At 37.8% G+C, this 17,037-nt stretch overlaps 5 protein-coding genes across 5 annotated transcripts; 1 reads left to right on the forward strand and 4 right to left on the reverse strand.

Moving 5' to 3' along the window:
- Positions 1-631: 631 nt before the first annotated feature.
- PHYBLDRAFT_144439 (hypothetical protein) lies at positions 632-1,380 on the reverse strand (the record flags this gene model as incomplete). The annotated part of the gene is made up of 2 exons (XM_018431222.1): positions 632-688; positions 784-1,380. The coding sequence occupies 2 exons, from the start codon at positions 1,378-1,380 to the stop codon at positions 632-634; spliced, it is 654 nt and encodes a 217-aa protein (XP_018293130.1).
- A 1,611-nt stretch (positions 1,381-2,991) lies between these two features.
- On the forward strand, positions 2,992-5,341 carry PHYBLDRAFT_177405 (hypothetical protein). Its single transcript, XM_018437881.1, has 7 exons — positions 2,992-3,354; positions 3,474-3,579; positions 3,720-3,982; positions 4,064-4,333; positions 4,418-4,517; positions 4,610-4,921; positions 5,076-5,341. The coding sequence occupies exons 1-7, from the start codon at positions 3,113-3,115 to the stop codon at positions 5,289-5,291; spliced, it is 1,509 nt and encodes a 502-aa protein (XP_018293131.1). The 5' UTR covers positions 2,992-3,112; the 3' UTR covers positions 5,292-5,341.
- Positions 5,339-8,294, reverse strand: PHYBLDRAFT_158593 (hypothetical protein). The gene is made up of 4 exons (XM_018433815.1): positions 7,902-8,294; positions 7,635-7,762; positions 7,345-7,517; positions 5,339-7,225 (listed from the first exon to the last, which is right to left on the reverse strand). Exons 1-4 carry the CDS (start codon positions 8,271-8,273, stop codon positions 5,628-5,630), a joined length of 2,271 nt encoding a protein of 756 aa, XP_018293132.1. The 5' UTR covers positions 8,274-8,294; the 3' UTR covers positions 5,339-5,627.
- Positions 8,295-12,100: 3,806 nt separating this feature from the next.
- Positions 12,101-14,053, reverse strand: PHYBLDRAFT_181056 (hypothetical protein). Its single transcript, XM_018438409.1, has 7 exons — positions 13,845-14,053; positions 13,618-13,774; positions 13,472-13,537; positions 13,022-13,326; positions 12,818-12,926; positions 12,400-12,711; positions 12,101-12,308 (listed from the first exon to the last, which is right to left on the reverse strand). Exons 1-7 carry the CDS (start codon positions 13,961-13,963, stop codon positions 12,258-12,260), a joined length of 1,119 nt encoding a protein of 372 aa, XP_018293133.1. The 5' UTR covers positions 13,964-14,053; the 3' UTR covers positions 12,101-12,257.
- Positions 14,054-14,460: 407 nt separating this feature from the next.
- On the reverse strand, positions 14,461-16,671 carry PHYBLDRAFT_97162 (hypothetical protein; the record flags this gene model as incomplete). Its single annotated transcript, XM_018444004.1, has 10 exons — positions 14,461-14,520; positions 14,597-14,722; positions 14,774-14,944; positions 15,032-15,182; positions 15,270-15,421; positions 15,508-15,765; positions 15,835-15,957; positions 16,054-16,153; positions 16,246-16,390; positions 16,485-16,671. Coding segments are annotated over 10 exons (1,473 nt in total), but the record flags the coding sequence as incomplete, so codon positions are not given.
- Between the last annotated feature and the right edge of the window lie 366 nt (positions 16,672-17,037).

Below are 17,037 nucleotides of genomic sequence, written 5' to 3' on the forward strand. Positions count from 1 at the left end.
TAATAATAAAAAAAAATTCTTTTCATATTTGTTTATATGTATTAAAAGATGTGTGTTTGTCTGTCTGTCTGTATGTTTTTTTTTTGGTTGGTAAATAAGAATGAATTTGGTTATTTGAATAAAATATATATATAAAAATTGTGCGTGTGTTTTTTTTGTACCCACACACTATATAAATGTGAGTGTATATGTATATATGAGTGTTTATGGTTATGGTTATGGTTATAGTTATATGTTTGTGTCTTGTATAGATATATATATATATATATATTTTGGGGGTTGATTGTCGTTGTTGTAGTAATAATAATAATAATAATGATAATGATAATAATTGTTGGTTTTTTGTCTTTTTTTGTCTTTTTTTTGGGTTGATGTTTGAGGTGTTGGCAAGTCTGGTGAGAGCGAGTGGAAGGAAGGTCCAAAGCCTTGATAGGTATGTGGTTGACGGTGACGGTGACGGTGACGGTGACGGTGGTGACGGTGGTGGTGGTGGTGATATTTATATAGTGTATATTTTAGTTGTGTTGTGTGTATGTATTTATATGTATTTTTTTTTGGTGTGTGTGTGTGTATGTATGTAGAGAAGGATAGGTGATAAGAAAAAAAAAGAAAAAAAAAGAGAGGTTCTGGACTAGTGCCGTCCAAGGGTGTGATGTCGCTTTGGTTTGGGTGGTGGTGTTCCGGTAGACTGTTTGTGTACATTACATAAATACATACATGTGTTGGTTATGATTGGTATAAAATAAAATAAAATTCCAAATAATAGTAATAATAATAACTTACGAAAAAGTGGACGTGATAGTCATTTTTGTCAATGTATCCCCAATCATTGTTGTCCGAGGACAAGAGGCGTGGCGCCACTTGCATGGACCGAGTCTTTTCGAGGCATATGCGTCGGAGGCTTTCGTCGTGAAGCTGCTTTCGGGACTCCTGCTCAGGGGTGCGGTCAAAGAAGGGTGCAAAGTCGACCCCAAAGCCGCGCATGGCCGGCTGCTTTTTCCTCTCAGTTCTCATTAATGAGAGGTCGGCCAAAAAGAAGTCATAGGCCGAAAGTGCCAGTGCAGTACCATACACAACTACCGGCGCAAGGTGTTTAAAGACAACGGAAGTAAGCGAACGCTGCCGTTTTGGTGCTGATTCTTCTAATCTTTGATAATGATTATTATTATTATTATTATTATTATTATTCTGTTGTTGCTGCTGCTGCTGCTGGACTTGTTCTGTTTGAAAAGGATCATAGTAAGCTGTGTTGTGCTGGCTAGAAGTGAGACGACTGAGACGTCCTCTTGCCTTGCGAATAGTCCTGGCTGGCTCAGCAGCACCCGAGGGAGACAGTTTCCAGCAGACACTGTAGACGTCACTGATCATACGCTTAGACATTTTCTAAAGTACAGTACAGCAGAAGTACAGACAATGGCTGGCAGAAATTCAAGAGAGCTAGACAGGACAGAAGAAGTAGGTTCAAGACAGTTATAATTAAAGAAAGATAAAAATTAATAAATAAAAGGCTGTGAAAGAGATATGAAAATAAAAATAAAATAAAAAAGAGAGAAAGAAAGAAAGAAAGAAAAGGGGGAAAACGGAAGCCAAAAGGGAGTTAGGAAGCAAGTAAGAAGTGGGAAAGTGAAAAGTGGAAATTGGGAATTTGGGAGAGGGAGATGAAAGGAAGAGGGAGAGTAGGAGGGGGATGAGAAATCACGAGTACTGTGTTTCCACTAAAAATATATTCTCTTTTTTTTTTTTTTTTTTTTTTTTTTTTTGATTATCATATAGTTCACAAAAAACATTCTCCAATTAAATTCATATAAAAAATGGATTTTAGTTTTCACACAAACAAGAGTATTGATTTAATTGGACAAACTGTCTAAAGAAATATCTAACTTTTATATATAATTAGATATCTTTCTTTAGATAAACTTGCCAGTAAGAATCTAAACTCTCTTGGATAATAATAATAAAAAGTCATATATCATCAATAAGCACCTATAAAATATAGCTATTCTGCAAATACAGCAGCACAAATTACACTATCAATTGTCTATTTAACATTTTATTTTTTTTGGTAAGATTGATAAGTTACGCAAGGTCGGAAAAAGTATTACCAAAAAGCAACAAGTATTCCAAATTCATTGTTAATCAAAGACGTTATGGTTACCTTTACATGAAAGCCAAGAACGTCAACTGTACATATATCTATCTATCTATCTATCTATCTATTTGGCTTGTTGATTATGCTCTGAATTTTGAAAAAAAGAAATAAAGAAAGATAGAGAATATCCAAGAAACCTAACAATCTAACAATCTAACAATACAAGTAGTCTTAATAATCATAATCATAATCATAATCATAGCCTTAAGCATAATGTCAGACATTTGGAAAGATACAGCACTGTTAGGGGTCAAGGATAACAAGGCTCACAAAAGAAAAAAATAAAATAAAAATAAACCACCCTATTTTCGATTAGGACAAAGGACGAGGAATCTCCAAACCAACTTGATAAATTCAGTACACATGTTCAAATGTCCAATATTTCTTTATTACTGACAAGTTAACTATAAAATAGCACCTGAGATTGTTACGCTCCAGATACTCGTATATTTCACATTTGTATACAATCTAAACTAACCATTGCATTAACAGGCATTCGAACCACAACGTATTTTGGATAGTGGCAAATATACAAAACACTTTTTCTTCTTCAAAATTTAAAAGATATCCTAAATCACAAATACCTTGGTCCCATATTTATAGCAAGACTATCATTCTATTTGCCGCAGAGGGTTTATGTACCTGTAAGCCTCGATAATTCGACACTGGCACTGGTAAACCTGTAACAAGAAAGTATCAAGTAAGTAAGAAAAGTATAGAAATGACGGTGTTTCAATACGTTCTTTTTTATATAGAGAAAGAAAAAAAAATTACTCCCCCCACCCTTCATATATAATGTACCATTACCATCTCATCCTTACTCTCTTTTCTCCAGAAACCGTCCCACTTCTTGACCTCTTCGATTCACTATCACACTCGCCCGCCTCAGAATACCTGGCCAATTACCCACATAAACGAATTCCCCAATCTAACAACTACCCAGACTTTCGTTTTGGAGCCGTCATGATCGAAGGACGCGGTCCCATGGGTGTCATTCAAAACATCAATCTCGGCTATGGAATCCTCCACCTCTACAGAGACCCTTCAGAAATAAAACCCTTTGACCCACCAACAGATTCACCCTCTACCACAGACACCACGACCATTCTCTGCACTCTTGCAGTCCCATCATACATGGCCACCAGTGACTTTCTTCAATTTGTTGCTCCAGTAGATCCATATGTAAGTCATTACAGGATCGTACGGTAAGAATATATTTATAGTTCGTATTTTATTATTTATTATTTCTTGACGAACAAAACAAAATAATAAATAAAAAATAAAATAAAAATGAAATGCTTTAACCAGACAAAAAATACTTTAGAGATTCATCGCCAAATCGATACATGGTAGTAATGAAGTTCAGAGATTCAAAGGCTGCCCAGGATTATTATAAGCAATATAACGGACGACCTTTCAACTCTATGGAGGTAAGAAAACCATCGATACCACAACATACAAGTATATGCATATAAAAGCTTTATACATTCAATGCTGAGTCATCTAATCTAATTAATCTAATCTAATCCTCATCCTTTTTGTTTCGAATTATCTCATTGTAAATTTACAGCCTGAAATATGCCACGTTGTCTACTTAAAATCAGTAGAAATCAACTCTGTACTTATTCCCCCTCACACATTTCCTTTTCTACATGACACATTGGAGTACGAACGACAAATAAAAGAAAACGACGACGACGACGAAGACAAAGTAGAATTACCTACTTGCCCAGTCTGCTTAGAACGTATGGATGACACAGTGACAGGTCTGCTAACCATTCTCTGTCAGCACACATTCCATTGTTCATGCTTGAGTAAATGGGGAGATAGCAGGTAAGGCTTGTACGCAAAAAAAACAATTTGTATATTGGCTTACTCATATATATATATATATATATATATTTGTTTAATAAGCTGTCCTGTATGTCGATACTCGCAGAAACCTGTTCTTGGAATGGACCTAGTTTTGGGATCAGGTGAAGGAGTTAATATACCCTTAGAAGACGAAGACAATACGTGCATGGTGTGTGGATCAAATGAGAGTTTGTGGATCTGCTTGATATGTGGCCATGTTGGCTGTGGACGATACCAAGAGGCCCATGCTTACGACCATTACACAGAGACAGGACATCTTTATGCACTCGAGATAGAAACACAGCGCGTATGGGATTATGTGGGCGACGGGCAAGTATCCTAATAAGGAAGTTTTCGATTTCCATTTATTAACCACGCACATCTATATATATATATATATATATATATATATAGTTATGTTCATCGATTGATACAAAACATGATTGACGGCAAGATAGTTGAATTACCAAGTGCGACAGCTGGTCCTACTCCTCGCCAACCAGAGCAATCACAAGTAAACTTCTTCTTCCTTTCTCTCTTTGTTCCAAGAAAAAGAAAACTAAAGATGAATGCAAATCAAACTCCTTTAAATTTGCATTGTAACAGGATAAACTAGAAGCAATGTCTGTGGAATACGCACACCTCTTGACATCTCAACTCGATTCTCAGCGGATATACTATGAAGATCATTTGGACCAAGTGACTTCCCAACTATCTTGTCTTACCCTGCAGGTCAAAGGCCTTATCACAGACATGCAAGCCATGCAGAAAGAGAAAGAGCAACAGGCTCAGTGTGCACTTGAGGCCACTCGTGCTCTTGCTGAAGCCCGCAAAGACAAGGACAGAGCAGAACGAAAGCTAGAGAGTTTCCGAGAAAAATTAGACATAGCAAAACGAGAATGGCAAGAAGAAAAAGAGGTAATTACAAATTATAGAGATTTCTGTACATTTTTTTATATAAAGTTCCTTATTTTATGTTGCTTTGCTTTGCTTTGCTTTGCTTTGCTTTACTATTTTTTTTTCACACTATTAAAAAATTCATAAAACCAAAAAAATCAAAATCAAAATACAGATGACAAATTCACTGTTACAAAACAATGCTCTTCTCAAGACAGACCTCGACCAAAATCGACAGAGCGTCAAGGAGCTAACTGACCAGGTGCGCGATCTGATGTTCTTTCTCGAGGCACGCGACAAGGTTCAACAGGACCCAGATATGGGCGGTGGAAGCCTTAGTACACGTGTACGCAGAAATACTAACAAGAATAAATCATCTAAACAAGGCTGAACAACAAAGCCAAAAGCCAAAAAACAAAACACACACACACACACACAGAGAGAGAGAGATTTCTTTTATATTATCATTATTTGTATATATATATCTTTCTTTGCTTTCATATAGTCTCAATTTTGAATCAAAGGCATTAAAACTAATTTTTTTTTAAAAAGTAAGAAGCAAACACATATGAAGGAGAAAGAAAAACAGACAGACAGATATATAGATAAATCGATAGATAGCTAGATAGATATATTTACACACTACACACTACACACTACACACTACACACTACAGATACCCCCAATAGCAAACATACACACACAAAGAGATAGGGATAGACTCGATTTAGATGTTGAAGAAGAGCTCGTTGTACTTGGGCAAGGGCCACAACTTGTCGGCCACCAAACGCTCAAGCTTGTCGGCTTGCTCACGTACACGCTCCATGGCGGGGCCAACCTGTTCGTTACAGGCAATAGCCAACTTCTCGACTTCGACAATATCATCGAGCTTGACCATGAGCTGGTCAAGAGCATCGTTGTGGTCCTGGAGAGCCTCGACAATGGGGCTCAGGATGTTCAACACACGGAGCTCGGCCTTGGCCTCAATACCGATCGACTTCATGGAAGCAGCCGACTCGGCAAGCTCACGGCGGTAGCTGTAGGCAGCAGGCAGGATCTGCTGGGTGACCATGGTCAAGATGGTCTGGGCCTCGATGGCAACATCCTTGGCGTACTTCTCGGTCAAGATGTGGAAACGCGAGTGGAGCTCGACATCGGAGAAGACACCAAGACGCTTCAACATATCGGCGTTCTCTTTCTTCAAGATGCAGCCGAATGCATCGACACTCTTGCGGATGTTGGGCAGACCACGCTTGGCAGCCTCGGTGACCCATTCGTCAGAGTAGTTGTCGCCCTCGAAACGGATGGCCTTGGTCTTCTTGATGAACTCGCGGATAACGATAACCTTGTCGGCATCCGAAGCCACGGCCTTGGTGCCCTTTTGCTTGGTAAGAGCGGCGTTGACCTCCTGGAGAGCAGAGGCAACGGCAGAGTTGAGAACAGTGACGGGGAAAGAGGGAGACTGCTTGGAACCGACGGCACGGAACTCGAACTTGTTACCGGTGAAGGCAAAGGGAGAAGTACGGTTACGGTCGGTGGTGTCACGAGCAATGCTGGGCAGAGTGGCGACCTTCAAGTCGAGCACGGTACCCTGGACACGGATGTGCTGGAGCTGGGTTCCGGCAGCAAGATCGTTGACAGGGCGGTTCTCCTCGATAGCATCGAGAACCTCGTTAAGGTGGCTTCCGAGGAAGACAGAGATGATGCCAGGGGGGGCCTCGTGAGCACCGAGACGGTGATCGTTAGAGGCAGAGGCGATACTGGCGCGCATAAGATCACCGTGATCAAGAACACCCTTGAGAACAGCAACCAAGAAGATCAAGAAGCGGTAGTTGTGCTCAGGAGCAGCAGAGGGGTCAAGCAAGTTATCACCCTGGTCAGTGGACATACTCCAGTTGCAGTGCTTTCCGGAACCGTTCACACCACGGAAAGGCTTCTCGTGGTAGAGAACCTTGAGCTTGTGACGATGGGCAACACGGTGCAGGACATCCATGGTCAACAAGTTGTGATCGACAGCCTGGATAGCCTCTTCGAAGATGGGTGCAACCTCAAACTGGGCAGGGGCGACTTCGTTGTGACGAGTCTTGATGGGGACACCCAATTTGGCCAACTCAAGCTCGCACTCACTGGTTGCAGCCAACACACGGGTGGGCATCTTACCAAAGTAATGATCCTCCAACTGCTGGTGACGGGGAGGGAGGCCACCGATGAGAGTACGGCCGGTGATCTTAAGATCAGGGCGGAGAGAGTACAGACCACGATCGATCAAAAAGTACTCCTGCTCAGTACCGAGGGTGGTGAATACATGCTTGGTGCGAGGATGGTCTAAAAACAATGAAATCAAATTTAATTTTATTATTATTATTATTATTGTTTCTTTGATCCCCCAAAAACAAGCTCATATCCCCCCCCCCCCTTTTTTTTTTTTCCTATTTAATTCTTACCTTCATCAACGGGCTCAATAAGGTCAAGAGTCTCGAGAGCAGTCTTTGAGAGAACTTCGGAAGATCTCAACAGAACAGACTTCTCGTCCATGGCTTCTCCATTGTAGGAAATGAAGACGGAAGGAATGTAAAGGATGGTTGTACCGTGGGGACCGTTCTGAACGAACATGGGGCTATTATGCGGATTTATTTATTTATTAATTAATTTTTTGTTTGTTTATTTGTCAGTCACTTGGTTCATTGTTCATAGATAAGATAAGATAAGACGAGCTGTTTTTGTATGTGTTTACCTCTTGGTATCCCAGACAGTGTATCCACGAGCTTCGAATGTAGTGCGCATTCCACCGGAGGGGAAGGAAGAAGCATCGGGCTCGGACTGGAGCAGCTGGGATCCAGAGAAAGTATCGATGGCAGTAACCTACAATAACCCACCGAAGATCATACACATTAATTTTTTTTTTAGAAAAATCAAATTGAATAAAGGCGACGCGACTCAATTTGATTTGATTCAACTTGATTCAATTCGACTTGTCTAAGTTTGGTTCTCTTGGTATTACCTCTTCGAATCCATTGATGTGGTTGGTCTTCAGGGTAAGGAAAGAATCGTGCTTTTCGGCAGTGGAGTCGTTCAAAGGCTGGAACCAATGGGTAAAATCAGTTGCGCCACGCTCAAGGGCCCAGACCTTGACAGCGTGAGCAATGGCATCGGCAGTAACCTTGTCGAGGGTTTGGTTACCACGGACTTGGCGAATGAAGGTCTTGAAGACAGGTTTGGGCAAGCTCTTCTCCATCTCCTTGAGAGAAAAGACATTCTGGCCAAAGATCTCCGAGACGGTCTGGACACGACCATTCTCACTGGGGAACTTGATGTTGCGAGGGGGCTGAGCGAGGCTCTCGGTAATGATGTCTTGACGAGCCTGAAGAGTCATGGTTCGGGCGGAGAAGTGGAGTGAGAAGGAGAAGAATACAAGGAGAAGAAGAAGAACAAGAAGAGTTGCTTCGTCGCGGATCTATGTATATTAGAAAGCGCCAAAGTACAGGGACTGCGAGATAAAGACCGGTATTGAACAGCCCAGCCAAGCCCAAACCAATCACATACTAGCCTAGCCCTCCGATCGACCCGGAAGTCGTCACATTTCCTCGGATACTCAATTCTAAGATTAGCTTTGCCTGATCTCCGCCTTCTTTTTTGTAACAAATTTGACAATATCTACCATAACCACAACTGATAAGATATATGCTACACTATTTAATTACAAAAGATCGTCGTTCTACTATGAAGAAAGTAGTACGAATAGAAGGTCCTTGCCGTGCTCTGTTTTTTCCGGGTATTTTATTGATTTTTACACATTTATCGTAAATTTTATTGTATTGTATTGTATTTTTTTTATATACATATATTCTTTATCTAAATCAAAGAATAAATATATATGTATATATATTTACTGCATTAGCTGGAGTTTGTTTTGACTACGCAGCTGAAACAAAGTATTGGCACAAATGATTAATATCTATACATACAATTAGTACTATAAAGTCTAAACGCACACATATACACATACATACATACGCATATCTAGGTGCGTGAGTGAATCCTGTGCATATTAATGCCATGAATGCTAGCATGCTGTTGATATTCGAGGGCGAGAAAAATGCCCAAAAAGGAAATGGAGATAATGTGACTCATCCCGATCCCTGTAGTGGTATATTTTTTTAGCTCTATCTTTTCCCCAGACGCTATAACACTATTTCTTAAAAGCAATGTCTTTTCAAGATGTTGAATTTTGTATATATCTTTTCTTATAAAATCTTCAAACTTTGCAACATTATACTGAGAATGTAAAAGTTACCATTGTAACTTTTAAATCACTCTTTTTTTTAAAGCTACATTACGGAATTCGCAATTATTTTTAACAATATATCTATATATATATATATAGATATAATTTTGTTGCTGTTGCTGAGCAAAGCCAACCACCAACTCATTTTTTTTCTACTGTCAAAAGATTTGCTTCACATAGTAACTACTTGAAAAAGTATTCTAAACTTGGTTTCAAATTATTATTTTTTAGCGGTAATTGTCATTATAGTCGTAAAAGGCATATATATTTAAGCCAGACGATAAAGACAAGGTGAAACAGTCAATTGAAATATACGAGTATACCTATTATAATTAGTATAATATAGTATTAGTCATAATGAGATCTTCTTTAAGTAATATATAGACCAGTGTTCGGGGTCATATACTGCTATTTAAGCAGCTGGGTATTGTAATCGGTACCACTTAGAGATGTATTAAACGACACAACGAACGTGGTAATATTATCTTTGATAGTTGCAAAAGAAAAAGAAAAAAGTCAGATCGTAAACTGATTCTAAAAAAAAGTCTATCGGAAAGTCATCAAAGCTTTCATCGATTAAGATGAATAACTGTATTGTTGTTGAAGTAGCTCAGTATTTACAGGAAAAAAGTTCACTGGCTTTGGGAAGTTTCTATATTGTCGCTTAATGTTTTACGACAAGAAAGTGTAGCCATTCACTTGGACAAATAGACTTTCACTCTGTGGATAAAAAAATCCCCTATCATAAAATGAAGGAGTATTATAATTGTTGGGCTCGTGAACAAAACAATAAATAAATTAAAATGATCCCTGAGATGAACTGTGTGTCTCTTTATGAGACGCTCAAGATGTTGACCTAAAAGAGGTATCCGTGCTGCTGTTAAATCACCTAAAACGAGATCAGAAACAACGTTCATATTAGATGCCGTTTCTGCTTCCAACCTGGTTGAGATTGGTGAGATAGTGCTAAAGGCAATTAAAAAACAAAAGGCTAAATGATAAAGACCAGATAAACACTGGTAATATAGCGAATCACTATTTCCGTTTATCTATCTTTTTGCTTTAGAGAAATCACAATATATTAAATGGGCAAAAACGAAAAGTAATAGAGCAATTGTATTGTTGTTTTTTGGGCAATACACGCATACATATACATACATATATAAATAAAGGTATAGCATAAGTATATCAAATGGCGAGGATATTGATGTGCTTATTTTCCGTCACACTCCGCTGAACTTAATCCAGTCCAGACTTTCTGGTTGGTGGTAAATAGTATGGTTAAACGTGAGCGGTTATTGAGACAAGAAAAATTATCGATAAGAAATCAAGAAGAAATATCTCAAAGCAAAGAAAGGCAAATGACTAGGAAAACTTTACTTCGAATTCGCACCAGGTCTGGTAGAAATCTCGAAATACTGGAACCGATATGATATGCATACAGGGGACTTCCAGTCAAATATCAAAATAAGATAAGTGGATATCATAAGGTTAAACAAAAAAGCAAGAAAAAATGCGATTTCATGTGTATGTACTCTACGTACTAGAAGCTTGCCCTTTACTGCTGTTTAAAGGTTAATAATTTCGGATAATGATGTCTTAACCTTTGTTGCCTTGAGCTTATTTTTTTATTTTATTTTTTATTTTTCTTTCTACCAGTTAAAGAAGAAGGCAAATGTATTGTAACAATATGTAAGGCGCAGAACATCAGTATTTTAAAAAATGTAAGAAACTAGTCTTGGGGTTTCTTACGCAGAGAAAGGTAGATAGAGCTTCTCAAATCCGAAGAATCGTTAAAGCTGACATTTATTTAATCATTGTTCATATTTGCCTTTATGTATTCTGCGCTTTGAGATAACAGAACGTAACAAAATGATAATAAAGATGATTTTGGCTGCATTGAAAATATAAGCATTATTGTTATTTTTCGTAAACATCTGGGAACAAAGTTGGCCAAAAAATCCTATCTCACATGCCATACTGGAAGTATAGCTCTTCTTGAAACACAAGCAAGCCATGGACCAATTTACCAAAATAATAATACTTATAGCTTGTGGTCTATCATTGGATAATTAGGATACTTATTAATAAACAAACAAACAAATAAAGGTGTATAGTGTAGAGCATCGTAATTACGATCGATATTTACTAAAAAGTCTTAAGACCGTACAGCTTTATTATTTTAATATGGAGTATGATTACGCTTAGACTCCAATATTTGATATGACACTTCCTTGTTTTCTCCCGGGGTAAGTTTGATTTTTGAAAATTCCTACATAGAAACAACAACTGTTGCTGTAATCGATACACCCTAGACACTTGTTCTTACCTTTTCTTTCTTTCTTTCTTTATGACATTGCATGTAAACAAAACTTGTGGCAACCTACAGTAGTATGAATTAGATTTGATTATTTCGTTGAAGACATACTTTGTGGCACTATGAGAGCGGGAACACCAACATATCCTACAGACATCCGATTAACATTTTTGAGGGGAGTATTTTATTTTATTTTATTTGAATAAAGCTGTTCAGTTGCAGAAATACATCCTTCAAATCACATTCCTTTGAAGATTGGTATTTTGTTGAAGGGCCGAGATAAACTGTTTTTCAATCTGTATATATATTTTTTAAGAAACATACTAAGAGTATGTACAAGTATTTGTACAACAAAAGCACCAACTTGTTTCCACATCCTTAATGTATTATATTCTATTATCAGGACGCTATATGATATGGATATTCTGGATATTATTTTACGTATTAAGAGTGTAGTTGATATTCAAATAAGCCAATCTGATCTAATAAAGTACTAGTTAATAGCCAAGGCCTACTTGATTCAATAAACAAAGAACGTTTTGGAAAGATATAAGTATTACTATTGTCATTACTATTTGGTTTGGAAACATTTTTACATACTTTCTTGCCCCAAGAATAAAATTAAAATTTGGTAATTTTTTGTCAAGACTATAAAGTAGAATTGAAAGTGTGTGCATAATTTATGTAAAATCGAAATATATATATATATATTTAAAAAAAGAAGACACTCTTTGAAATTAATTTTGCTACACTGATTAGTTCTGTTGGCGAGGTCTAGCGAGTAGCTCGTCTACCTTTGCAATTGTCTACAAAGATACACACATATATATTTAAGACAAAAAAATAACATATATCACACAATCTCATACCAAGCGTCTTTATTTTTACACTTATTACCTGGTGAATGTCTGGGCGTGCTTTGGGATCAGCATTTAATATCCAAGTAATCAAGTCTCTAAATTCCTTTGAATACTGTTTTTCATAACCATTGCCCGAAGGGAATTTGAACTGTCCATTGAGAACAGCCAATGCCATCGAGCCGCCCTGTTCATTCATATTCATCTCAAATGGCGATTGTCCATAGGCCATTGCATATAAAGTGCAACCCAAAGACCATATATCAACTTTTTCATCCAGCACAGAGTCAGTTTTGACATCAAATAATTCGGGTGCCCTGTAAGGCATTGAACAATGTTCGGCAGCAATGTCCTAATTAAAAGAGATGTGAATGAGCTTTAATAAAGGTTATTTAATTTTTACTTATTAATTATTGCTAGTCATTTTGCGTGTATGAGAGAGGGAGTATGTGTTTTACCTGTTGGGCAAGTGCTTCCTGTCGAGAGTGGATCTCAATACGTGCTTTACAGGCCGATCCAAAGTCCATAAGTATTGGAGTGACACCATCGTCGGACATGAGAACGTTTCTAAAGCAACACTTGCATTAGAGACAATTATGTACAAGTATTCTATAAAGAAATCTCTTTCTATCTCTCTTTTTTTTTACATTTGTTAAATTTACCCTGGCTTAATGTCCCGGTGAGCCCATGGCATCAGATCTCCTCTTGTTCCCTGCACTTGTTGTGGTTCTGATCTTTCCTGATGAGTCTGTTCTTCAAGCAAGGCTCGGGCCTGCTGGGCATTTTCGTCTTGAATACTTTGTGGAGCATTAGCTTCGTATTGATCTCTGGCTACACCCTTGACTGTGTATGTGTGCAATGCTTTTACGGCTTCACACACCTGACGGAAGATATTCAATGCCTGTTCTTCCGAGAAATGTGTCGAATGAAGCTGGTTGCGACTAATGGCATCTTGCAAGTTGCCTTTCTATATCCACACATCGTATAAGACATCCAGAAACAACATTTGTTCCGTTTCCCACTTATACTATATATCTATATTTATATCGACTGAAGCTATTCGCGTGTGCGCCTGGGTGTATATGTGTGTCCGTGTATTAATTCTTTCTTACCTTGTAATAAGGTAAGAATATGTAAATCGTCTTGCTATCATCAGATTCTGTGACAGTGGCGCTATCCTTGAAAATTCACATATAATAAGTAAAGTATATAAAATACAAAATATAAACTATAAAATCCAACGTTTCAATTTACTTACGAGAAGACGAATGATATTTTTGTGGGAAAACAATTGATACATTTCTACCTCACGCTGTGCTAAAGCTTCCTCCGTTGTTCCCATATTGCATCGAATTTTCTTGAGGGCATACAGGTTACCAGACCCATCCTGAGCAAGATAAACAAATGAAAAGCCTCTGAGACCGATACACACTATAGTCAGACATTGTACTAGATGCAACAATTAAATATATATATATATATTACCCTTCTCCTAAAAGTTTGATGATTCTGTAAGCGCGACCATTAATACTGATGTTTGAATTTGGGATGCACATGTTTGTAGCAGAGACAATTGCATCAAAGAGGGCAGTCAGGAACGACATCTTTTATTTTCTTTCTAATGGGTATAGGAATGAAGTTGTGAATTAAAGTAGGTCAAAGGAGTGTGAATAAAAAGGAGGTGTGTGAAGATGGTCAAGGTTGATTTCATTTAACCTACACTCTTTGCTTAGCGGAATACACTATGTATAGTTGATTACTATTATAATATTATATTATTATACTATATATATATTATATACACACAATATAATATTTTTTTGGCTCCAGTTTCTACCTAACACTTTCTTGTACCTTTTGATGCTTTTTTTCCCTTACTCTCGCTGTCACACAAGTATGTTTGTAACATTTCCCTTGATATAAGAATTGTTTAGTGGGCCTTACTTAATGGCACAGATACACAATAGAAGGCAAGTTGGTTTATATATATTTATTGATAATTAATGCCAATAACTGTCTCCCAATGACACCCAGTCGAATGCACTTTAATGGGATAATATGATAAGAGTAGTGCTTATTTTCCAGGGTTCTCTTGGTTAGATATCATTTCAGAAATATTCTTCTGAAGCAAATGCCAGTCATCCGGCTTTGGATTGGCAATCTATAAAACAAAGTACAGGATAAATTAATACATGTATACAAACTCTCACTGACATTTTACTTATTTTTATTTTTACCTCTCCAATATCATAAACATAGACACGACCGTCGCTTGAACCTATCGCGGTCTTCTTGCCTTCTTTATCCCAAGCCAACTTGTTCAATGCCTTGCCAGATCCAACCGGCGTGCTCACAAATGGTTCCTACAATACCGTTTAACATATGAACTAAATAAAGAGATGCAATTGACTTACCTCTGTGTCAGCATTCAAATTCCACAGATCAAATTGTCCATGGCCATCTACAGATCCAAAAAGAGCAGGGTGTGATGGAGACCACTTTACATCATACACGTAATCATCAGCCTGTTCAAAGGAGTACAGGGGAGTGATAGTAGTAGGTTGTGTCGATGTCTTTGACACAGACTAAGTGGGAGCCAAATTACAGCCAATTTATGATTATAATATTAGTCTTCCTTTTTTTTTACTGCTTTTCATTTTTCTTCTTCTTACCTTTGAACGCCAAAGTTTGACTGTCCAGTCAACAGAAGATGTCAAGAAGAGGTCAGAGAAATCAACAGGTCCCACAAGAGGGTGGAATTGCATGCCAGTAACCATGCCGTGATGTCCTTTATAAGTATCATATTGGTTGATTCCTGCCTTGCTATAAAATTATAAACAATACCCAAGTATACACATATATAGAGTCGTTTGAGCTTCAATTCATTCGGGTAGCTCAATAGTGCCTTACCTTCCGGCGCGATCGTAACGATTGGCTTGATAAACATTACCCTCCTCGGTTCCTACCCAGAAGGTAGTGGTTTCATTATCTGGGAATCCTACACATGTCACAGACACTTCATCTGTCTTATTGTGGGCAGGATGAAGCAGCTCAAGATAGTCCTGTCAGAGTATAAAATCAATACTTGATGGCTTATGTATATATATATATATATATTACGTGGCTTATAGTAAGCTAATTAATATACCTGAGGCTGGGCAAGCATGTCAAGTTGCCATGAGCAAATAAACCCATCGGTACTACCGGATATAAGATTGTGTGCATTTTGTGTTCCAACCATCTCAAGTGAATAAACAGGATGAGTATGTCCTCCTGCAGACAAAGGAGTCTTCAACACAGGAAGGGACTTGGCACGGGTATCCCAGAGTACAATTTGACCGGAATAGGTACCACCGATCACGTAGTTGGGATGGAATTCACTAAACTTGACACTTAAGACATCCGACTACAAATATATAAAATATACATTAATATCTTTTATTATTATTATTATCATTATTATTATCGTTATTACCTGTGAGTGGAATACAAATTCAGGGCGTTCTAGCAAATGAAGGTTCCACACAAGCGCAACACCATCTGGCTCGTTTAGTGCCATTGGGTTTTTGTTATAGGAAGATACGAGTAGCTCGGGGTACTAAATAGCAAAAGAAAGGGTATCAAAGCCAGCAAAAAATGATCAGTTTCATTCCTTGATTTTGGTCGTATAGCGTTCACTGTAAGAATAGTTTACTTTGGATGACCAGTCAACATCAGTGACCGATCTGTTCTTGGACCACTTTTCATCCCAGAATTCACAAACGTATTTGACTCGCTTTCCTGAACTCTCATCACTTTAAAGGCATTAAAAAAATTACACACACACACAGATAAATATATATATATATATATATTACCATGGTAAACTTTTTTTGACAACCATTACCTTTCGACATCGACGCCAAGGGTATAATCTTTCATGAAATCATATTTCTCATTCAGAGCTCTTTCAACAACTTTTGACGAGGTATCAACAAAATCAAGAAACTCGGGTGTTGACACAATCATTTTGCGTTCTTCTTCAGTCAAATCTATAATAAAATACAGAATTAGATCAAGACCGTGCTTATATTTCTCCTTCTTGATATATAAATATAAATATAATAGTAATAATAATTAATTTACCTCTGAATTCTTCACTCTTTTCTTGTTCAGCTCGTTTTTTTTCTTCTTCGATGACTGCCTGACGTTGCCTTTCCTCCTGTTCAAATTCCTCGACAATCTGTCGACGGATCTCTTCTTCTGATAGTTGTGGTGTGTCAAACGAGCCCTCGGTTGTCTGGATCTCTTTACTATAGACCACATGTTCCTGTCAATCACACCAAGTCAGCCCCCAAAAAAATCATAGATATCAGTACATTCATTGTTTTCTTACAAGAGGCGGAATGTCAGCAACAAATGCCTGACAATCTGTCAATTCTGCCACATAGTTTGGTGTTGACAGAGATGGCTGTGAAGAGAGAGAGTGGCGTTGTTCGTTTCTGTACACACAAAAGACATATATAAATATCGATTTTTCATTTCATTTTGTTTTTGATTGTTTATGCATATATATATATGTGTGTGTATGTGATGATTGATTAAGACAGCTGATTTTCTTAGAAATAAGATTCTATTTTCTTACGTGCTGATGGGTGTGCCTGGAATAGAATAGCTGAGATTGGCAGATTGAGGTCTT

Source organism: Phycomyces blakesleeanus (assembly GCF_001638985.1).
Source record: "Phycomyces blakesleeanus NRRL 1555(-) unplaced genomic scaffold PHYBLscaffold_8, whole genome shotgun sequence".
NCBI classification, from domain to species: domain Eukaryota; kingdom Fungi; phylum Mucoromycota; class Mucoromycetes; order Mucorales; family Phycomycetaceae; genus Phycomyces; species Phycomyces blakesleeanus.